The sequence below is a fragment of the Mustela erminea genome, chromosome 3 (genome assembly GCF_009829155.1).
Source record: "Mustela erminea isolate mMusErm1 chromosome 3, mMusErm1.Pri, whole genome shotgun sequence".
Lineage (NCBI taxonomy): Eukaryota > Metazoa > Chordata > Mammalia > Carnivora > Mustelidae > Mustela > Mustela erminea.
This window is the reverse complement of record NC_045616.1, coordinates 131,975,068-132,000,039: the sequence shown is the minus strand read 5'-3', so window position 1 is coordinate 132,000,039 and position 24,972 is coordinate 131,975,068. Positions and strand designations below refer to the sequence as shown.

The 24,972-nt window shown below is 38.4% G+C and overlaps 1 protein-coding gene across 1 annotated transcript in view; it reads right to left on the bottom strand.

The window, feature by feature from the left end:
* The window catches only part of C6 (complement C6), a 60,929-nt gene extending 40,243 nt beyond the window's left edge, over positions 1-20,686 (bottom strand). The window contains exons 1-7 of the mRNA XM_032337510.1: positions 20,530-20,686; positions 19,389-19,453; positions 15,631-15,793; positions 13,323-13,479; positions 11,370-11,514; positions 6,720-6,867; positions 2,674-2,812 (exon numbers count right to left, since the gene is read on the bottom strand). Of these exons, the coding sequence (XP_032193401.1) occupies positions 2,674-2,812; positions 6,720-6,867; positions 11,370-11,514; positions 13,323-13,479; positions 15,631-15,793; positions 19,389-19,416 (780 nt within the window). The 5' untranslated portion in view covers positions 19,417-19,453; positions 20,530-20,686. The remainder of the gene's footprint in view (positions 1-2,673; positions 2,813-6,719; positions 6,868-11,369; positions 11,515-13,322; positions 13,480-15,630; positions 15,794-19,388; positions 19,454-20,529) is intronic.
* Between the last annotated feature and the right edge of the window lie 4,286 nt (positions 20,687-24,972).

The following is a 24,972-nucleotide window of genomic DNA, read 5'->3' as shown; positions in this document are numbered from 1 at the left end:
TCATAGCTTTGGGATGCAGCAGGGGGCCATGCCTAAATAGGGCAATGTATTGTTAAGAATCAGAGTCCAGTGGTGACCACACTCTGCACTTTGCTGCTGACAGCAAATGCTTGGCATACAACCAGTAGTGAAGCAGCGCCACCTAGGAAAAGAGAGGAGTCTTCCTGAGTAAGTGGTACAACTCTGGGGGCTGGTGCAGGAATTATATGGTGATTGAGTTCTGCAGTTAGCAGCTGGGGGATCCCTAAGGGGCAGAGTTCTTCCAGTGGTCTTCTAATCTGACTTCCTATCTAATGTCTTCCCCTCCTTTCCTTTCAAGAGCCTCTCTCATCTGTACAAGCCAACCTGTTATTTCATCTATCTTAATGAACCCCAGTACTAGAGAAGAAGGGAAGTCAGGTGTCTGCTGATTTTCTCCTCCTCTATGTTTTCATTAAGGCATAGCTTAGATTTGCACAGCTGCCTGCTAACAGCATGAACAAAGCAATATAGAGATCGGTGAAGAGTCAACCGGTCTCTTTTCACCTTGGATCTGGTTATTGACCTTCCTCAGTAGTTGAATATTACCTAAAATTCAATGACATATAGTTAGACATCAACTCAGATAGCTTCTTAAGTAAGGTTCAACAGTGTTTAATCTACACTGATAATGAAAGCAGTCTCTTATTCTGAAGGAGGAATTTTGGGCTGTATTTCCTGATGTAACTAGCCACCCAGACTTGGGTTACCAAGTTATGTGGGCAGATCCAGTGGTCCGCTGGTAACTGTTTAAAAACCAACTCTCTGGGAGGGGGAAAACCTGTGACTTACTACAGCACTTGCCCTTGGTTATGGTGTATATATTCCTACCATACCTGATTCAAGCTACCTGTGTGGTGTCTCTTAATTCAATCCTAGAAAGAGATGTACGATAGCAAATTATTATATAGCATTTTCATTACATTGATACAATAGATGTACGTAACCTCAAGAGTGTAGATGGGAATATGTAGCAAAATAATAGAGAGTTGATAAATTTTGAATAATTATTACCTAAGTTTTTAATATTTTTATGTGATTGTAAGATTATGTACTTAATATTTAGTAGTGACTATGTTTATAAACTGGCTTGAAAAGTTCCCCAAAATTTAACAATTCACTCTTGTAAACTGGAAGAGCTCACCCTAACACACCCTTGGCGAACCTCCCAAGTGATACCTTTTATAAATGACAGTTTATGAAAGGTACACAACCCTGGCACATATTACACGGTTGTTAATGTCTTTCTTTCTATTACTGTCAAGGTCTCACCTAGCTCAAGTAGCGCTGCACTAGGAGCCAGGAGTTCTCATTTGCATGTGCCATTTACTTGTTGCATGACTCCAAGAAAGTTGTTAGTGGCTTCAGATCTTGGATCTTCTATGGGTACAATGGACATAAACAATCTTCTATTTTTCTGGGAAGATTGTTATGGGAATTGAGTAAAACAATGTAAGCAAATACTTCCAACAAGTACTTTCAAAACTGTAAGTATTGTTTAGATATGTTTAGATAACAAATTTGTCCAAATTTTCCCTCATTCCATGAGCTGAGTTTAACATGTTGCTCGTAAAACTGCGTGAAATAGATGCCTGCTGAGAATATAGGAAGTATTTGCTGGGGGAGGATTGTTGTATTTTAAAAGTCAGCATATGGATTGGTTGTTTAGTGCTAGAAGACATCCTCCAACATAACAGTATTATATGTAAATATTTGGGTGTTAGTTCTGTCTTTAAAGCTTATTTCAGGGGCTCCTGGGTGGCTCAGTGGGTTAAAGCAGCTGCCTTAGGCTCAGGTCATGATCCCAGGGTCCTGGGATCGAGTCTCCCATCGGGCTCTCTGCTCAGCAGGGAGCCTGCTTCCTCCTCTCTCTCTCTCTGCCTGGCTCTCTGCCTACTTGTGATCTCTGTCTGAGCTTATACTATCCATAAAGCAGTTTCAGAAATCAATGGACCCCTGAAATTCTCTCCAGCTTGTCAAATTTGTATGCCTGGATATTACTATTAAAATCCTGTCTTTCCTGTTTCTCTTATCATAAATTAAAAGAAGTGGATTGTTTACTTTAGTTCAAGAATTTTGGAGCACTTGTGTGTAAGGCACTGGGGTTGGTTCTGGGAGTCTAGTTTATTTCTCATCACACTGAGGAAAACAAACAGAAAACCAAATCAACTAATAAAATAGGAAGAAAGGTAAGAAGAACTACCCCTCTGACACTTAGCTTCATCTTGATTTTTTTAAGAAGCCAGGCACTCTATTATATAACCACAACACTTTTGAGGTTATCTGAGAGAACTAGCTATGGTACGAGGAAATTTGGAATCAAGTAAACTGTTTATTTATCTGCGTGGGAGAAGGTACAGCTAAATGTTCACTGGACTCTGGAGTTTGGGAAACCTGACCTTAAATCACTAACCCCTGACTTATGAGATGCTCGACTACGGGCAAATTGGGTTACATTCGTTTTTATCTATAAAGCGATGACAATAACACTGACCTCACTGGGTTGTGGAAGGATTAAATACCAACCCATAATACACGATTTAAAATGTTCATTACCCTTGTATTCTGTCCCTCCCTTCATCACTAATTCTTCATTGGAAGTTTAGCTTTTAATCACCATCAGCACTGGAGGGCCGCCATGATAGGCTGTCATACCTCAAAGTTGACATTTTCCAAATTGGCTGGAACACGGTATGGATTACTTGCTTTACTGCTTTTGGCAGTTTTACATATTCCTCCAGTGAAAGAGTTATCCAGAACCTCTCCTCTGGGCTCTCCTGCTAGAAAATGATACCTGCAAACAAAGTAATTTTCAAGAATTCAGTAGATGTGGAGCAATTTTTAAAATTTACCAGACTTCTATGAAAGAAATTCCTTTCTTAGACATTTTTGACTCTTGAAGAATAACTTGAAAAAAAGCCCATTTTTTTTTCTAGCTTATGGTAAAGCAGCCAGAAATGTGTGGAAGCCAGAACTTTGCCCCTCTGGCTCGATTAGATGCTCCGTATTCCACTCACTTAAATATTCTGGGCTTTCAGCATGAACTAAAATTTAGGTTTATTTTTATTTCATGACTTACCACATCAGTGCAAACTTTGGAAGCAGATTATGAAAGAAATTATTACATAATTAATGCCATTCTGAGTTTACTTCCTTCAGTATGATACATAAAGGAATTCTTATAGACAGCCAATAATTAAATAGTAACAGCAGTATTTTTTTTTAAAGATTTTTATTTATTTATTTATTTGACAGACAGATCACAAGTAGGTAGAGAGGCAGGCAGAGAGAGAGAGGAGGAAGCAGGCTCCCTGCTGAGTGGAGAGCCGGATGCGGGACTCAATCCCAGGACCCTGAGATCATGACCTGAGCGGAAGGCAGAGGATTTAACCCACTGAGCCACCCAAGAGCCCGTAACAGCAGTATTTTAATAAAATTATAATATTATCATTCTTACTAATAACTAAAAATATTTAAATTTATTTAACAAATGCTTACAAATATTCATAATATGTATATTTTATACATAATTTACTATTTGTATATTTACAGACATTATATATAATATACATACATATTTACACTCTGTATAAAGTAAATATATACATATATTTATACATATACATATATCAAGCTCTGGTTGATCTATATTTAATGTTACTCTTATATATATTTAATATTTATGATAACCATGTGATGTAGATAAGGATACAATTATTTCACCTATTTTACAAATGAGGAAATTGAAGGTCATTAGCTTAGCACAAGTCAGATATTTAAAAAATTATGGAAATTAAAAAAACCTAAACCTCCTAAAACCCTTGTAGCTTCCTAAGTAATAGGAGCACTAAGAACATCTTTTGTTCTAATATTTGGTCTTTCACCCTAATTTGTGACACAGAACTCCTAAATCCCTTGGAATTTCTTGGGTGTCTTTTGTTCAAATGAGGCGACTCTTGGTAGGCTTCTCTATGGGGACCTGTCACCAGAAAGACCAACCCATGTTAAAAGCTTGAAATATTCAGCCTTATCTTCCATCTCCAGAGAGGGGAGAGGGACTGGAAATGGAGTCAATGATCAATTGTGCCTACATGATTGATAAAAAAATCCTACAAGTATGGGGTTCCGTTTGCTTCTCAGTTGGTAAACACATGGAAGTGCTGGGAGAATGGTGTGCCTTGCCTTACTTATGTCTACCAACTGGAATTTCATCTGTATTCTTTCTTACATCATTTTATAATAAACTGGTAGCCAGTATTTTAAAAAAGAAATAAACAGCAAAATGGAGTCACTTGGGCTAAGATTCATGTCAGCAAACAAATCCTTAATGCCTCACCTAAATGCGGTTCTTGATTGCCTCTCCCAAGAAAGTGATCTTTAACCAGCCATAGGGAATTATCTGGTCAGCACTAGTGAGGTAATTGGCCTGATCAACACTTGCCTTCCCTCAAAGGAAGGTGACCTTGCTTGAAATAATCCACTCTTTTCAGAAACTTCCTTGCTCTGCATCCTTCTGCCCATAAAAGTCTTCCATTTTGTATAGCTCCTTGGAGCTCATTTCTGTCTGCTAGATGGGTTGCTGCCTGATTCACGAATCATTGAATAAAGCCAATTAGATCTTAACTTATTCAGTTGAATTTTGTTTTTTAGCAATGCAAATGAATTGTTCTACCTCGTGAGTTCTGTGAGCCATTCTAGCAAATAAAGCAAAGAGGAGGGGATCCTGAAAACCTCCTAGGTGTCAGAATCACAGGTGGTATTTGGTCTTGTGATTAGCATCAGAGGAGTCTGGTCTTGTGGGACTGAGCCCTTAACCTGTGGCATTAATTGAGTTAAAGTGCAGGACACCCAGTTGGTGTCACAGAGATTGACTTGGGGGAAAACACCTACACTTCTGGTGTCAGAGCATTGTGAGAAGGGTGATCATGTGAGAGGAAAAGAGGTACACAGGCAGAGAACTGGTATGTGAATTGTACCTCAATAAAGCTGTTAAAAAAAAAAAAAGACCTGATTCCTGTGGGTTTTGTAAGATGCACCTCATACTCAAATAGCTACAAACACAAGTTGAGGTTCATTCTTGTCCCTATTTGAATTCGTATCAATGGATATTTGAGGGAGAAAGCATTAGGAGTTGGTCTGGGAAAAATGTTCCAAACTACTTATGGGAGCATGACAAACACGGGTGTTTTCAGACTCATTCCTTTTTGTTTTCTGAGTTGAGAGGGATCTATGACGTTACAAAAAACTGTTGACCTTATACGTGTTCTACAATGTACTTATGAGTTTGTCGAACAAGAAGGAGCTTGAGAAAAATGGCTCCCAGGTCATAAGGAATTTATGAAGGTAGCAGAGAGCCCAAAGATAGTTTTCTGGAGGTGGCTTTGTCAGGGCACGCCTGAGGAGTCTGTCAGGAATTAAGTCAACTGTGTTGCCATTTTCAACTTTCTTCTTTCTTCTCTCCTCTGTGGTATTTAAGTTGAGTTTAAATATTTTGGTCTTTCAAATATATCACGGTCTTTCATATTTTAAGTTTTTAAAGTGTCTTTTAAATCTAATTTGGCCTTATACATCATATTTTATGACTTTTAAGATTTCATTTAAAATTACACACACACATACACACACATAAATCTGCATGTGTGTGCCTCTATGTATATGTGTGTATATGCATTTGTACCTTGTTGAGCCTGAGAAAAAACAAAAGGCGCGCTGTTATTGCCCGATTCTTGCTTTAGGTTTAAGACCTGGTGACTGGCGCCGGCAATCTAAGAATGTTGGTATGTCTTGTTAAATTCTTTCTTGGAGAAATGCTACTTGAAAAGAGGGACAGCTACAGTTTTGGGGTAGAAATGTGCTAGAGAGGGGGTCAGAGATTCTGAGGCTAGCAGATTAGAAAGAATTCCAGTAAGCAGCTCTTAAAATTCTCAGTCCCTGGAGAGGCAGGGAGAGGACTGGCTGTCCCTGAGCCAGCAGGTTTTGCTCATTTCTGAGAAACCTCGGGATAACAACTCTGGCTGGCAGAGGGCCACATGGTCCTTCTGCCAAAGTACACATAGCATGTGGTCCTCCCCATCTGTAACTCTAGAAGCTTGATCTGTTGAGCAAGGGGTGAGTTTGTAAGGTCACCCCTCATCAATCAGAACATTAGGAAATGTGATTATCAGTGGGAATTTTGGGCTGAGGTTTTCTTCCAGGGAAACCATTTCTGTCCATTGATAAGAAGATGCTGTTGGAACATTCTCATTGAAATCAACTCTAATTAGGAATTCTTAGGACAGAACTTCAAATCCGTTTGTAGTTATCCAACATACAGTTGAGGAAACTGTGCATTTCTGATTGATTACTGGCCCATTCAAGACCAAGCCCCAGGAATCCAGCCTGCACCAGTTGGCCTGATTCACTGCAGAGCTGTCAGAAGGATAGATGGGAATGGAAACAAGCGATGTTTATGAACTGCGCCTAGCATTGCCTGGTACAGACTAAGGGTGAAAATGCCAAGTTCTTTTATTCCCCATGAGTGAGGATCCTGGCCACATGCTACCTGAGCAGGGCAGCCACGTGTGGGAGAAAGGGCTGGTGGGAGTCATAAGAGGTTACTGAGGAAAGCGGACAAACATGGGTCTCATTCCTTCACTGCTGCTTCCAGCTCATTCCTCCTGAGATACCTTTACTCCCGCCAACGACGAAGAGACATCACTTACCCAGCACCCATCAGCTGTACGCTGGGGATGGGAAGATGCTGCTTCTTCCCCGGGCACACTGCTTTTATTCTTCCGCAGTCCCTTTCATCTGAATTGTCCCCACAGTCATTTTCTCCGTTGCATTCTAACTTACTGGCAATGCAGCGGCCTGGTCAAGGCAAGCAAATGACATTAACGACACACTTGATTATTTGAGAAGGTATTTATTGATTTGAAACAAGTTAGTGCTTTAAATGTCAAGGGAGAGTGGTGAGGGAAAGTTCTCATTTTTTATACAGATTTAGGAAATATGGAAATGGATGCCAAACTGATATTTTCCCCTTATTTTTGTAGGATAACAAGAGTCATTGTAGAATTATTTAGTCACCATTGGGCTGCTTATCTTAAATAAGAGAGGTACTTCTAGAATCCCATTCCCATTACAGTGAGCTTGCTGCATAAATCATATTCTGTAAGAGAAAATCAACAGTAGGCTCAGACTTTTGTTTTGATTCAGTACAACAAAATCAAGGTCACCATTTTTTAAAAAATTATTTTTATTAGAATATAATGAATTATTTGCCCCAGGGGTACAGGTCTGTGAATCATCAGGCTTACACATTTCACAGCACTCACCATAGTACATGTCACTGTTTTTATTTAGAAAAAAAAAAAAGCCTATAATTTAATATATATATATATATGCACACACATACACATGTACAATGATACTATCACTATATCTCTAAAATTTTCTGTTGAGTAAAAGAAGTCAGACACATAGAGTTATGCTATATGATTTTTTAAAATCTTGTGTTCTAGGATATAAAATTTATTTTATGTAATTGTTTTTTGAACAAATTAAAAAGAAACAATTTTTTTAAACTACTAGGTACTGGCTAGGTACCAGGTTAAGTGAGTGAATTTACAAAATAACACCAAGTCCATTTACTTGGATAATTCTCTTCCTTTTTAAATTTGCTGAATTTCATAAAGATCCTTAGGATCAATGGATATTGATAAATTGCAGAAATTGAAATGACTTATGTACAATGACAGCCCCTCTCCTGTCCCTCAGCATCTTGTTATAATCAGAGATGCTGGCATCTATACAATTATGTACAGGTGTCCCTGACAAGGAGACTGAATTAAATGTTTTACTCAAGATTATTGGGTTAAGTACTCTAAGTTGTGATTAACAACTCACTGCAGCTATGCATTACTAACTAACTGAAATGCTTGGAGAAATTGGGTATTCTGTTGAATTAAATTTTTTTTATTAATAGAAATGCATAACTATTTTGACTGACTGAAATGCTTGGAGAAATTGGGTATACTGTTCAATTAAATTTTTTTATTAATAGAAAATTTCCCAGAAAGCAGTTAGTTTCTAACCTTTTGGTAAATAGGGGGGCCTGGGTTGCTCAGTCATTGAGCATCTGCCTTTGGTTTAGGTTGTGAATGGGATGGAGCCCTGCATTGGGCTCTCCCCTTGGTGGGGAGCCTGCTTCTCCCTCTCCCTCTGCCTGCTGTTCCCCCTACTTGTGCTCTCTCTCTTTGTGTCAAGTAAATAAATTAAAAAATCTTAAACAAAATCTTTTGGTAAATAATCTTCATTAAGAAGGTAGAGAAAAACGAAAGTAACTAAGGTTCCTTCTTTAGTTATTCAAAATTTTGTATTGTATCTAGACCATAATTATAAAGAATTAGAGTTATATGAGCATCATGGTCAAACAAGACTGAATATATAGAGGGAATTGGATGTCTGTGAGTCCAAAGATATAACATGAAAGATGGTCTGTTTTTAAAATAGCACATCTCTCTAGTGTTTGTTTGCTTGCTTTTTTAAGGGCAGAAAAGAATGTGTAATTTAGTTTGAAATATAGATACTTTTTCCAAAGGAAGAAAAACAATGAATATCACATTTTAAAAAAGTTTTGATACCCTTACTTATAAATTTGAGCAACTCTAAGTTTTGATACTGTTGTATTTTAATAAAAAGAAAATCCCATTTTATCAAACAGAGGTAGGGTCATACATGCAAGGTATAGTTCTCATTAGCCTAGCTTTGTGAGCAATGTACCAGGTATGTTTGAATATAAGAATTTCAATGGATTTAGTACTTTTGGAGATATGGAAGAGGACCTACTAGCAAGGGTAGGGATGAAGGCAAGAGGACATCTTCTGAGGGATGTTTAGGAATGGGTGGCAAGAGTGATATTGGTCTGATAGGACACATCTGAGAATGGTTCCTGGCCACAGAAACTTAATGGAATAAGAAATACAAGGGGGAGGGATCTAGAAAGCTGTAAATACATCCCATATGGGAGAAGGGATGGGAAAGGTGAAGAAGGGTAGTTTGGATAGTGCAGGATTTACAGAACTCAGCATGCTTTAGCCAATGCATGCATTATATGTACTTATATCTGGAGCTATGTATCATTTAAAAATTGTACATGTTTTTCCCATTACTTGAACTGCTTTGTGTTACTGCAATGGTATAGTATATGTATAAGGAGCTACAAATTCTCTAGTCATTATGAATAAAATTAGGACTTTGAGAAAGGAGTTGGCATAGTGCACGTGGGGATTTTTAGCCTTATGGGTAATTCTCAAAGATCCATGTACGCATTTAAATCACAAATTTAGTCTTGGGGAACCAGAACTGTAATCATGAGGGAGGAAGGGGAAGAGAGAAACTCTCTTTAGGATAAACGGTCCTTATTAATTGAGGGCCAAACATCCTACTGAGTCAAATAATGGTCCGTCCAACCTTTAATGCCTTTTGAGAGTGGCATTAATGGGTGATTTTAGAGGAGCAAAGTAGTCTATAATCTTCAGTGGAATATTGAGCAATCAATAGATCATGGCAGCACCCAGTAAAAATGGATGCCAACCACCATCTGTGCCAGGGATCAACTACTTAGTGGCTGGATCATGGGAAGATCTATGGTTTCCTGGTGAAGGGATCTGGACAGCAGAGCAGAAGTCACTAAGAGAGCTCAGGATAGCAGCTACTTAACACACATTGCATACACATTTCAATAGTCAGTTTTTTTTTTTAATCACTTGCTATGGATATATTGCTGATGAACTAGAGTCACCTGTCCTTACACCACTAGCTTTCCTTAAAATGCTCATTTTGAGTGGGTGGGCTATGGATGTATCCAAAGCCTTCTCAAACTTGTGAATTTTTTGGTTAACAAAACCCTTCTGTAGTAAATTTCACAGATCTAACATCCATTGTATAAATGTGTTCTTTCTGGTAATTGGTTCCCAAACTATTCTTCAAGCTTCCAATAGTTGCCCTCAGTTCTAAACCTTTATCTTCATATTCTGGATCTAACGCCTACATCTGTATTCCACTCAGCCATTGCCAGCAAGATTGTTTGCATAGTTCCTCTTTTTTCAACTTTTGACATGACCTTATGCATGTAGCTATGAAGTGTAGCCACCCATGTGCCACCCTCTCATATCCTGGGTGTGGGGGCCACAGAGGGAGGATCCTGACACCAGCATTCCCATCTGACTTTCAGCAAAAGTTGGCAAAGCTGAAGACAGGAAGCAGGAGCAAGAGGAAAGAAACAATAGACCTAAGGTTTGCAGTTGATTTTCTTATGGAGTTTGAAATCTGCTGTTTAGCTATAAATACTTTACTTTTCATTGTATTCCAGAGTACACAAAAATGGTATGAATTTTATTCTTCTGAGTTCCAATTTTAACATCAAATTGACTATTTGGAGAAGAGGTTAGTGACCAATGGCTGAAGGCAGAAAGCAGGGCCCAACCTCACCTGCTGCCTGTTTTTGTATGTAACATGTGATTGGAACACAGCCATGCCCACTTGTTGATAGACTGTCTATGGCAGCTTTGAAGCTACAGGGCCAGATTTGAGCAGTTGCTATAAAGAATGTATGGCCAAAAAGCTTAAAAAATATTTACTGTCTGGACCTTTACTGGAAAAGTTTGCAGAAATCAGATTTAGAGAGTTCAAAATGGTGGTAATAAGCAAGAGAATACATATGATTAAGTAGTATATTCAAGCAAGCTAATAAGCAAAAGAATACCTATGATTAAGTAGTATATTCAAGTATATTCATTCATAATCTAATAAAATGTAAATATCTGAATGAAGGGAGTGTTGCCACTGGTTAAAGCATTTCCAATCTTCCCTTTGGAATTACCTTTGGAACCATTCAATGGACCACCCAAGAAAGTCTGTCACATTATCTCTAGTTATTTCCTTGACATAATATCTTACTCTTAATATTCTCATCTTAGTAAATGATACTGAAGATCTTTTAAATCTGTCACTCCTTTTCAGCTGCTGGTTCTGATTACAGGTGTGCACTTATTAATAGCTGATATTTACAAGTATCCGCCTTTTCTTCTTTTCCCTGTTGCTTTCACATCATCCTTCTTTATCACAGTGTAGGGACCAGAGCACCAACAGCAATTGGATCAGGTACATTGTCAAGATGATTATCGCTTGAAAGCTATAATTTCATACATGAATGGCTTGGCAATTGGTACCATAACACCTTTGTCTCCCTATACTTAACATAAGGTGGGACTTCTCTGTCATGGCTTTGACTAGTAGTCAACTAGAATGACTTTATCTCGTCAAGTCATTTTTTTACTGGAGACTGGACATCTTCTAGTGTACATTACCACTGTCACAGCGGAACTTATTCTTGCAGTCGACCTCTTCAATTTTGCAGAGTTTAGATGGAATGCATGGTCGAAAAGTCACCAGGGGCTCAGTACATGGTTGTCCTCCAAACTGACCAGGGCGCAAGATGGATCTAACCTTAAACTGAAAGGAAAGTACAGAAAGATGAGGAACTTGGAAGCAGGGTCAAAGCCAAAATGTATCTAAGAAAACTGGACTTCTTAATCATCACAGTGACTCTTCCTCCAGCAATGTTTCCTAAATTAACTAATGAGTTTTCCAATTCTATTTTTTTTCCCCAATACATTTTTTTATTTTTTATTTTTTATAAACATATAATATATTTTTATTCCCAGGGGTACAGGTCTGTGAATCGTCAGGTTTACACACGTCACAGCACTCACCAAAGCACATACCCTCCCCAATGTCCATAACCCCACCCCCCTTCTCCCAACCCCCCTCCCTCCAGCAACCCTCAGTTTGTTTTGTGAGATTAAGAGTCACTTATGGTTTGTCTCCCTCCCAATCCCATCTTGTAGCCATCAAAAGAAACGAAATCTTGCCATTTGCGTCAACGTGGATGGAACTAGAGCGTATCATGCTTAGCGAAATAAGTCAAGCAGAGAAAGACAACTATCATATGATCTCCCTGATATGAGGAAGTGGTGACCAATTCTATTTTTGTGTGCCCTTAGAGAAGTCAGCACCTCTCTGGGCCTCAGTTTCCTAAACTGTAAAAAGAGAAAGCAGGACAATAGATTTCTAAGACTTCATACACTAAAACCATATGAAAATAAATTAAATCAAATGCACAAATATTTGATGAGTATCCTGCATGCAGTATGTCTTCCAAGTAGTAACAATAGCACTTTTAAAGATTTATTTACTTATTTGTGAGGTAGAGAGAAAGCACAAGCATAGAGAGCAGAGGGAGATGGAGAGAGAATTTCAAGTAGACTCTGTGAGTGCAGAGCCTGACGTGGGCCTGGAGCCCATGACCTTGAGATCATGACCTGACCTGAAACCAAGAGTCAGAGACTTAACCGACTGCACCACCCAGGTGCCCCACAATAGCACTTTCATATTCAGAGGTAGTGTGAAGTGATCGATTTGAAAGGATCCGGGGGTTCTTCTATGTGAGGAAGTCAGCATGGAAACCAGGGTTCACATATTCTCCACATTTTAAAGGACTTTAAAATATGAGTAGTAAAACAGGGAGTCAGAGAAGGATAGGAATAGGACAGGATCAAAAAGTACTGGCTTTGAAGTCAGAAAAATCCAAGTTCAAAATATAGCACTCTATTCATCAGAGGTATATTCTTGGGAAAATTACTGATTCCGCAATGAGTTCTAAATTCCCCATCCATCAATGGGGTAGGAGAACACACTCTGATGTGAAGTTTGAATGAGATGATATAAGGGCTTAGAACAGTTTCCCTCTGAGTGGATGCTCCATAAATCAGTTCTTCTTTTCCCCCTAATGTGTGAATGCTCAGCACTGATGTGACTATGGTTTATGTGGGCCAATGCCCTTACAGGATTGAGTTAAGGTGAGTAAACATTACAGCTTGGAACAATAAACAAATCGAGGGACTTTCCTGCGGGGAGAGGGAAATCAGAGGAAGGGTCAGGAATCCGTCATTTGATTAATGTCTTTACTTTTTGTCTGATTTTAAACCTTGGACTGAAATCCCCATTTTCTAGCATCTGCTTTTACTTTCTGAGCTCCTTTCTGAGCTCCTTTTGGAGCTCATATGATAGTAAAACATGTAATTGAGTCCTCTTCCCCCTACTCCCAACAACAACAACAAAAGATTGCTAAATGGGATTTTCCCTCAGTGGAAGCTGGGATTGTTTATTTTCAGAAATTGAAGAAATTGAGCATTCCTGCCAAGTTTTCCAAGTCTTTCTTTGTGATTAGGATTTCCTGAAGATGCCCATGGGTCGCCTACCTGCTTTTCAACACAAGGGTCACAGTCTGACCACGGTCCATAATCTCCCAGGAGGCAGTTGATAGGACAGTGTTGCCAGTTACATTCTCTGGTCTCCAGTTGTTTGCAAATCTGGTCACAATAGTTACTCAGATAGTACTCATCAACCACTATTTTTCTGTCATAGTAAGGAGAAAGCTGTTTAGAATGAATATATTCACTGTGGTTCCAGCCCCATAAGAAAAATATCATTGAATATTAACCATAATGAGTAAAAGCAAGTTTTTCTTTTATTATTATTATTATTATTATTATTATTATTATTAACATATAATGTATTATTTGCTTCAGGGGTACAGGTCTGTGATTCATCAGTCTCACACAAGTCACAGCACTGTCCATAGCATATACCCTCCCCCATGTCCATCACCCAGCCACCCCATCCAACCCACCCTCCTTCATTCCAGCAGCCCTCAGTTAATTTCCTGAGATTGAGTCTCTTATGGTTTGTCTCCCTCTCTGATTTTGTCTTGTTTCATTTTTCCCTCCCTTCCCCTATGATCCTCTGTCTTATTTCTCAAATTCCTCATACAGTGAGATTATACGATAATTGTCCTTCTTTGATTGACTTATTTTGCTTAGCATAATACCCTCTAGTTCCATCCACATCATTGCAAATAGGAAGATTTTATTTTTTTATTTTTTTTTAAAGATTTTATTTATTTATTTGACAGACAGAGATCACAAGTAGGCAGAGAGGCAGGAAGAGAGAGAGGAGGAAGCAGGCTCCTCGCAGAGCAGACAGCTCAATGTGGGACTCGATCCCAGGACCCTGGGATAATGACCTGAGCCGGAGGCAGAGGCTTTAACCCACTGAGCCACCCAGGCGCCCAGGAAGATTTTATTTTTTGATTGCTGCATAATATTCCATTGTATATGTACCACATCTTTTTAACCCATTCATTTGTTAGTGGACATCTAGTCTCAGAAAGAAGGTTTTCATGGGAAATCAGGCAGGTTGGTGTCTGTGCAGTTCTTACCACTTAATGGAACTTGGGACTGGATTCATAATTTGTGGGGCACAGGGCAAAATGAACATGAGGGGTCTCTTTTTAAAAAATTATTAAAAATTTTAAGACACTACTGGCAGAGCATTGAGCCAAGCATGGAGCCCTTCTCGGTGTGGTCTTATGTGACTGCATAGGTCACATATCCATGAAACTGGCCCTCAGGGAATTCCTGGAAGGGACTGGATAGAAAAGAAAAGGAAAAAATTTCCTGCAAATTTCTTAAAATATGACAACACTTTTTGATAAGTATCATGATTAAGACAGAGTTGGAGTATTATGGGGCCAAAGATTCAAAGAGAAAATAATAGAGGAGATACATCTTGAAAAATTCATGTGACTCTTCTAGGCACCAAAGGGAAGAGCACGTGAAAGGGAAGGGGTGTGCCAAGATTAGAGGTGGAGGAGCATGACGTATTCCTGGTAGGGCTTATGGGATGGGCCCGGGCATTGCTGGCTAAGAGGAGCCGGAATGATTGCTGTGCTTTATTTGGTGGGCAGTAGAAAGCTATGGAGGTTCTTTTGAGGGAATGAGTCTGAAAATCTTTAACATACTTGGTGGATGGTTTATTGAGGGAGTCAGCTGGTGATTTTAATGAGACCGTACTGAGCATGTAAAAATTGTTTTCTCTAATAGGTCTCTAAAAACTTATAATAATTAAAACACATTAAATATATGTTTTTATTCCCAAGGTATGTGAGCATCTCTATGCAACAGAGACATCTTACAGTGTAAAGAAGCTATTGGGGGATAAGTAGTCTGAATCCATGAGAAGACTGAATTATTAAATGTTATCAAGTCAACACGTTCTCTTCCCTTCTTATACTTGCCAACAATCAAGCTAATAGCTAATAGTGCTGCTCAATTGAGGTCGTGTTAGACTCAGTTTAATGAATAGAAAATTCTCTATAATTAACTCAGTAACTGTAGGCAAGCAGAGTTATACACTGCAAAAAGGCTTGAGTAGTAATTCTTAGTAAGTTAAATAGTCAACAGAAAATATTGCACATATTCTTAATTAAAGTTCTTTGAAGCTCCTTGATTTTATGGAGCGAACAAATGTAGACTGCATTTCAACCTTATGTGGAAAAGATTTAAATTCCATCCAAATCAAATTCTATGATTTCTTACTTTGATACACACACACACACACACAAACATTTCCCCTCCCCCCTTTGCTTAGTGTGGCATTTTTGATATTACTAAGTCTATTTGTGAGGTTTCCCATGACACAAAGACAATCTACAGAGCGTACGCCCACCTCTGTCTGCTCTGGATTCCATAATTGCAGCTTTTTGAGCAACTGGACCACTCACTCCATGGGTAGTGATCACAGTAACAGGGTTGGCACTTGTCAATCAGAGCACTCAGGAGGATGAAATACAAGACGGAGTGTCCAGCCATGCCTTGAAAGTCTCTAAGCCCTGAAGAGGAATTATAGAATACATATCAAATGCTTGTTGAGAGTAAAATTTTACAAGTCATTCTCAGTTAAGAAATCAGACGTGATGTTAGGGAACAGTTGCATTTCCCTGCCTTCCTTAAGGCTGGTTAATACCTATAAATTTACATACCCATGACTACAAATCCTGCTTTTACATATTTTTTCAGTGAATGTTCCCAGAGTTACAACTCTGTTCTAGTAAGTTTCTCCAAACTGTTTGTGATCGGCTATAAGACAAAGTACTACAGTATATGTTTGTAGCACGTTTCATTCCAAAATGGAAATTCTTATATAATCTTAACACTTTTCTTTTAAAAAATTTAAAAAAAAAAGATTTATGTATGTGAGAGAGAGCGAGAGAGAGAGAGCGTGCGAGTGGGAGGAGGAGCACAGAGGGGGGGAGAGGGACAAGACGACTTTGCGCTCAGCGTGGAGCCCATTGCCAGGCTACATGTGAGGCTCCATGTGGGACTTGACCTCATGATTCAAGATCATGACCTTACCTGAAATCAAGAGTTGGACGCTCACCCAGCTGAGCCACCCAGGCACCCTTACCTTACATTTTTTGAAACAGTTGCTCATTTTCGTGGGCAATGCCCTTGATTACACTGCAGTTTTTCATACTTTTCAGGGACTGGGGAAGAAGTTTGGAGCATTTTTCTGGAAGCTCTATTTAGTTCCCTGGTATCTAGAAACTGCTAACGAGAAAGTTCAATGCCCAAGTATCTCTGCTTATGGAGTCATAGAAGTTAGCATTGAAATGAACCTTGAGATCTCCAGGTTAAACCCCCTCATTTTATGAATGATGAAACTGGGGCTTAAGGTCGGGAAATAATGTTGAGGCTTCCTGACAACTAAGCGTCCAGGACTCTTCATTCTTGGATGAGGTGCATTCCTTCATTGAATTTCTGATCATACTAATGATTGCATTACTGCAGCATCTAGATGCCTTGAACTCTGCTCCAACTCCCCCCGCACCCCCACACGCAGGCCACAAGAGGGTTCATCCTGATGAAGCTGAATGCCAGAGAAAACTTTGACCAGCTGTTCTCCTCTGTGTGTGATGGAGCCTTGGGGATCTGTGAGCAATGAAAGGAATTTGCAAAACCACCTCTGTCCCCACTGTTGTTATTTTGATCCTTTTATCTCTAACAAAACATGCAACATGATTATATATAGAGAGAAAATGCTGCTGTAATTAATAGAGTAACTTTCATTTAAAGAGATAAAACACCATTCACTTAATTTTTTCTTCCTTTTTTAAAAAGATTTATTTATTTATTTTAGAGTGGCAGGGGGTGAGGGGAGCTGAGGGAGAAGGACATGGGGCTCCATCCCACAACCTTGAGATTATGACCTGAGCTAAAACCAAGAGTTGGACATTTAACTGACTGAGTTACCCAGAAGGCCCACCATTCACTTAATTTCTGTCTCAGTTTCATTATCTATAAAACAGCAGTTGCACTCTACCTTCTTCTAAGACTTTTGTTAGAGTTCAGTAAGAAAATTCATGCAAAGTGCTCAGAACCATCCTTGGCATGGAATCATCACTCAATAAAAATTACTTTTACAAGTTAGTAATAACATTTAAGAGTGTTGCAGGTTTCGTTGTAGCTGTTGCTCATGCATTTTTCAAAATCAGGGGCTCCTCAATTGAAGTAAGAATCATATGAAGGCCAAAAAATATGTTTAGATATTAAATAAGGCTATTCACATTCAAAAAGATTGAGAAATATGGTGTTAATTGCTTTTCATCTTACAAATAAAATCAGATCTCTGACCATTTTATTTGAAATTGCAATTTCCCACCAGTGATTCCTATGCCCATTCCCTGCTTTATTTTTCTTTGTTATATATCCCCTCTTGATATACAAATGACTACTTAAGTTTAAATAAATAGCTCCTCTTCCCTCTTTCCTTCTTCATTAGAATATAAACACGGTGGTGCTTGATCTCTTTTGTCTGTTTTATTCATTTCAGCATTTAGAAGAATGAGAGCAGAGCATATAATGAATAAATATTTTTGAATTGAGTCTAGGAAATATTTTAGAAATGGGTTTTTATGACATAAGAATACCATAACATGAGTCCATAATGACAGCCACTTTTGTAATACTATTCTTAAAATGTCTGCCAAATTAAGGATATTTCATAGACTTTAGAAATTGTCTCCCACTTTTTTAGCAAGACTGATAGTTTGCAGTATAACTTAGCTTTGTTATAATAGTTGGCTGAAATTAAAAAAAAAACTACATCTTTTGAGATTCAGATTTCTTTTTAAAACACCTGTAATTTAGTTAGTCCGCCTGTATTTCTTTGATAACATTTATTAAGTTCTAAACTGTATCAAGATGTATGAAGAAGAAAATTAAGATGGCTTATAATTTAATCAACCAGAAGATTTCGGCTGACATTCAAAAAAAGTTAAAATAACACATGCCTATATTTGAAGTTTTTTAAACAGAACACAAGGAAAAAATATAAGGCTGGAGTTCTCTTCTACTTGTAGCCAGAACACACATCATCACATAATCAGCGTAATACACTTTGAAGATCTTACGGTATTGACAGGTGCATACTTATTTCATCCTTTTAATGGCTGCACAGTTTATACCATATGGGTGTATTACATTGGATTTAACTATTATTCTAATTTTAAACATTCAGTAGATACACACACACTACAATAAACATCTTTGTATTATATCTTCGTATACTTTTGTTGTATATCCATGGGATCAGTATGTGTGTTCCCAGCAGTAGATGACTTAGTCAAGGGATATGAAATTTAAAATATTAATAGGTCTTGCCAAATAGCCCTACTGAAATATGGCTCCCTCAAATGTTTCAGAGGGTAACTTTCTGATTATATTTTAAAGATTTTATTTTTATTTATTTATTTGAAAGACAGAGATCACAAGTAGGCAGAGAGGCAGAGAGAGAGAGAGGAGGAAGCAGGCTCCCTGCTGAGCAGAGAGCCTGATGTGGGGCTTGATCCCAGGACCCTAGTATCTGAGCCAAAAGCAGAGGCTTTAACCCACTGAGCCACCCAGGCGCCCCTCTGATTATATTTTAATGTGATCATTTTATGTTTCATAGTTGTGGTTAAAAAAATGCTTCAGAAAAAATCTTCATTCAAACCAAGAGTATGAGATCAGATATAAAAATTGTTTCTCCAATACGCTCAGACTTAGCAGCATTTCTTCTTAGTAAGTCAGTGAGATTTTTGCACTTCCCTACCAACTCAGAGAAAAATGCTAGAATAAAAGCAACCCAAACCACTGAACATGTGACTGAATGTCCTTCAATTTAAATTGGAATTGACATATATTTGAGTATCCATTGTGTAATGCCACGGGTTGAGTGAGATGCAGAGAATAGAATCTGTTATCACTGCCTGGGGAGGGTAGACAGAAACCGAACATTCTTCCCAAGCTTTTTATCCAAGCTTTTTTAATGCAACTCATAGATAAGCCACTACTTATCTATAAACTGCTACTGCCCTGGGCTATTTGAATCATAAAAATTAAAGATTGCCGCACTTGCCTGCTGATCCACGCTCACTGGTAACTCACCTTTCCTGGTTTTCCCGAGCAGAGCCATAGGACACGAGACAAACAGTGTCCAGAAAGAATTTAGCCTGTAATCAGACAGAATATCGTGTCTTAAACATCAGACCCAAGCTCCAGATTGGATGATTTTTCACTGACTTCGGGGTTGGTTCAGGAGTTGAGGCTCCTAGACAATGTGACATTTCCTGGTAAACAGTCACTAGACCAACCACCTCCCTACCCTCTAACATCCCCAAACTGGGATCTTCTCATATAGGAACTGCTAACAAGGAAGCCTAAAGTGGAGAGGGTTTTGTTGTTGTTGTTTATTTATTTATTTATTTATTTTTCTGATTAGATTTTGAAGAGATTGTTTTTCCTCCAGGGTAGCTCCTTCAATTGTAAAGAAAACAAACTCTTGAAGTATTTTGCTGAACCACCATATCGATGATTAGGGAAACTTGAATTATAAGAGATTACCAGTTCTCAGTTCTCAGCAAACAATATCTGTTTCCATTTCCAAAAGCTTGAAAAGCTCATAGACGGACTTTATTTCAGCTAACAGCAAAAACTGCAAGAACAGAACCCTTACAAAATTATTCTGATCTCTTCTCTGGCTGTAAGTATTTTGAGGTAATTTAGAAAATGCTATAAATTAAAATGGTGAGGTTAAAGCTTCTTGTTTGAGAAGATGCTAATAAAAGAACTCATTGGCATCTTCACCTTTTATAAGATTTGACTGTTAGGAGGAAAAATCATTTTACGTTAGAAGGATAATTTTCGTTCAAATAAAGGTAACTATTTCTCTAATTTTGTTATTACCATTACCCAGTATATAATATCAAACGTTTCCTTACTTATTAATTTTCAACATCTCTAGGCTTTTGGATATACCTACAATGACAGCCATTACCATACAATTTCTTAGAAACATGAAACAGAATAGGAAGAATCTTCTGTTGGGGTGTCATCATGGAAGGGCAGTGATTGTGCAGCTCTTTTGGACCCTAAAGATCAGTGATATCACTGAACCGCTGAGGATAGATTTGTGAGCATTTAGAGAATTCTAGTGTAGAGTGAAGTCTATTTCATTCTGATCTGTCACCGTCTGGTGTACTTGCCTCACAGGAATCATCTGTCTATAGGGCCGTTCGGCATAACTTACCCAACAGTTCAGAGGATGCTCTCATTTACCCGCAGCTGTAGGTACTTCCTTTCCATCTCCTTGTACATTTCTTGAATCTCTTTATTTCATATTATTTTTTTCTTCTGCACATGCCCCAGAATCTCAAGAAATGACGTGTACTGTTGTTAGGACAGGTCAGGGAGTGCAGGCACATGACTCATCTTTTGTTTAAAGGGTATGTTTGCTTTACTTGTTAACTCTAGTTTAACTCATAGAAAAAACTTGATCTCAGCAAGGGGAGTTCTCGGGCAGGATAATTCTTTAGGAAACATGAACCTTTAGTTCTTTTGAGATTTAAGCAAAGTAGTTATTTCTTTTTTTAAGAGAAAGGCAAATAAATTGCTATAGTCTGAGTTGTGTATTTTCATGCACAAAAGGGTAAGGTTGTTGGAAACATGATCTTCAGATTTGAAATATTAAGATTATGAATGAAATCACTATATCAGTCATTAAACAAAATCTTTGCTGCAGATGGCTGAAAAACCAAAAGGTTCCTCCTCACAATGAAAACGGTTTACATGATAATCCAAACAAGCTTTCCCCCTCCTATTGCTAACTAACACATGGCCGCTATCTTAGAGATCTAACAATACCTAGAGTGTTGTCAAAATAAACACTCTGTGGAAACTCTGGGTTTCACAAATGATTACTTCAATAAGCAGTAACCCTGAAACTCCAAGTGAGGTACTATACAGGGTCCTCATTTTTCAATGATTTTTCCCATTAAAGGGATTGTAATAGGTATTGCTCTCGAAAAGAAATATCTGACTCCATTTTTAAAAACCATTTAGAATAAATTGCTCAAAATTGGCTTCCCCCATACGCCTGGGTGGCTCACTCATTAAGCATCTGCCTTCAGCTCAGGCCATGATATCAGAGTTCGAGCTTAGCATCCGGCTCCCTGCTTGCAGGAAGTTTGCTTCTCCCTCTCCCACACCCCCTGCTTGCATTCCCTCTCTCACTGTGTCTCTGTCAAGTAAATAAATAAAATATTTTTTTTTAAAAATTGTTGGGGCGCCTCAGTGGCTCAGTTGGTCAAGCCACTGCCTTTGACTGGGTCATGTTCCTGGAGTTCCAATCCAGTCCCATTTCAGGCTTCCCCTGCTCTGCAGTGAGCCTGCTTCTCCCTTTCCTTCTGCCTGCCACTCCCCTGGATTGTGCTCTCTCTCTTTCTCTCTCTCTGTCAAATAAATAAATAAAATCTTTTAAAAAAATTGTCTTCCCCTTTAGGAATGAAAGATAAAATATCTATCGATTCTTTTCTTTTTTTTTTTTTTTGAGAGAGAGAGAGAGAGAGCGAGAAAGAGAAGGAGTGGGGGGAGGCAGAAGAAGAGGGAGAGAGAGAGAGAGAATCTTAATTCCATGCCCAGCCCCCATGTGGGGCTCCATCTCAGAGCCCTAAGATCATGACCTGAGCTAAAGTCAAGAGTCGGGACACTTAACCAGCTGAGCTACCCAGACACCCCCAAATATGTATTGATTCTTATTTTTTTCTGATTATAGAATATTCATTGAAGAAGATTTAGAAAATATGGAAAAGAGTGAAGAGGAAGATTAAAATTATTTTTAATAAGCAGACAATACTCACTTTAATATTCTAAGTAAATACTCCTTCTTTTCAATATTGTACTAGAGATCCTATAGTATTACTTACAGACAACATGATTCTATGTGTAGAAAATTCAAAAGAATCTATGGAGATATATTGAAGTTAACAAATGAATTTATAAGATTACTGGATGTGGTTTATTATAGAAATGTTTATTATAGAAAAAATGTTTCTATAAACCAGCAAAAGCAAATTTAAACTGGAAAGATTTAAAACAGCCTCAGCAAGTGCACTCTTTACATCTGATGATGATTATACTTCTATGAGAGGTTCACAGTATAGCTTGAGGTGGGCTAATATGGATATTGTGCTAAGGTGAAGCAGGAAAAAAAATAGTGCAATGAAAAAAGAACACTATGGGAATAGAGAATGTGGAGACTTCTGTTTTCCTCTTGATTCTTTGGTAACCAACTATGTGTTCTTCAACAAATCCCTTTACTTCGCTGAAATTGTTTTCTCTTTTGAAAGTAAGTATTCTTCAAACTTATTTCAAAATATTTTCAAAAATATTAATTATATCTCTAATATGGAAAACAGCTAAAATAAATATTCCTCAAATAACTTATATTTTCACTATGTGGTGGGAAATAACTATCCGAGCAGGTCTAAAGACTCTTGGAAGTACAGCAGGGATACCACTGCTCCAAGGTGACATGCTTTAACATGCATGGCAGTAACTTATCCCACACAAGTCAGCTGGAACCAGAATATAGGTACCTGGTTCAGTCTGTTCTCTTTCTCCTGTACTGTGTTGAGACTTTAAATATTGAGATCTCAGGCTAAGAAGGAAAACAGAGTGGTGTGCCGAAGACCACTGTTGAAGACACTGGTACCACGGGTGTGGTACAGGAGTTTCACTGTTCAGTGTCTGGGAAGATAAACAGGAGAAAAAATATATGGTGCTGGGCAAGGAAATACCCCATTTAAGTATATACACGTCTTTATCTAGTTGGTTCTTTGAGGCCCTAAAATTAAATACATTTTTCTTATGGTCATTTGGAGCAAAGGACAAATGCCAGCATTCATAACCTAGAGAGAGAAAAGTCAGAAGGAAATAGGATGAGCTTATGTAGGGTTGTTAAGTAATGTGGACAGAGAAATGAGAAGGTCATGTGTCATGGCACAGGAAAGCACAGGTGGTGAGAGATAAATGGGGTAAGGAGGAATGCTTGAGATGGAGTGCCAATAGCTGTGATTCAAATACTAGAGCTGACCTGGCATCAACAGAGAAGCTGGTAGCTTCTCAATGATGTTCATGGGTTCTCCATCTTGAGTCTCTATGGATGCCTAAATGACACATCCCACTCAAGGTTTTTTTCTAGAGTGGTGATTGGCGAACTAGAGCCAGGGAGGCGGATCTAGCTTGCTACCTATTTTGCAGATGAAGTTTTATTGGAATAGAGTCACACAATTAATCATTGTCGAAAGCTCCCTTTGCACTACAACAGTAGAGTCATTGCAAAAGACCTATACAGCCTGCAAAGACTAATGTATTTACTACGTGGCCCCTTACAGAACGTTTTCTCTAAACAGTATTTGGACACATGATGCTGAGAAACAAAGCACATTATGAAATTAACCAGCTGAACAGTTTCAGCAGCTGCAGGCCCTCTACAGTGTTGGCTGGTTGGGTGCCTGGGTGGCTCAGTGGATTAAGCCTCTTCCTTCAGCTCAGGTCATGATCCCAGGGTCCTGGGATTGAGTCCTGCATTGGGTTCTTTGCTCAGCAGAAAGCCTGCTTCTTCCTCTCTCTCTGCCTGCCTCTCTGCCTACTTGTGATCTCTGTCTGTCAAATAAATACATAAAATCTTAAAAAAAAATAGTGTTGGCTGGTGACACAGAATACCTTTTTCAATAAAATGCTCCAAATCTGTAAAAAGCAGAAAGTTGCTACTGAGCTTAAATGTGTAGACTGACCAGCAGAAAAAACCTTCATTGTGAAGCAACAGAAGGGTGTAGAGGAAATTAGAGCCAGGACATGGAAATTTGAAATGGAGCAATTATAATTTTTCCACAAGGAGAATATGTATTCTGTTAAAAATCTTTACTCTTTTCTTAATGATAATAGATTCACAGTCAAATGATATTTTCTGCCAAGAAAATAACCCCAAAACATAAGATAATGAACAGTGGAAGCTGCTATCTGAAGGCTTTTTCATATGCTAACTATTCACATGCCAACTTATCATTATAGGAAAAATACTATAATTTCTTATTAGAGCCAAGGCTAATGACCCCATCTATTTTCTCAGCCCTTTCGAGTGCACTTTGTCAATCCATGTGTGAGTAGATAAAGTAAAATTACAAATTGAATTATTTCACTCAGAGAATCAGAAATCAAGACTCTCAAATGGAGGATAAAGAAGTTTGCTTTGGACCTCAGGCTACCGCCCTCTTTTTGTCTTTTATTACTAAAATTATTTCAGGGACCTTCTAAATTGACTATTTAATTTCTTAATGGCTCTTCTTCATTAACTTCATTCTTTGCAACTAGAGTTACAAATACAACAGCCTACCCAAAGTATTCACTCAGTGACCACCAGGAACCTCCTAACTGTCAAACCGAAGGACTACCTTTCAATCTGCTATTGGCTTCTGGGATATCTTACCACCCACGTTTTTCTTAAGAAATTCCTCTCTTTCTTCCTGTGGTTCTCTTCTTACTCCTCTCTGGAATTCAATCCTCAGTTTCTTTTCTTTCTTCAGATATTTCATCTACGTCCACGGATTTATCCTTTACCTTTGTGTTGATTACTTCCTAGACCACCGATCTCTGTACAACTGACCCTTGAACAATGTGGGAATTAGGTGTG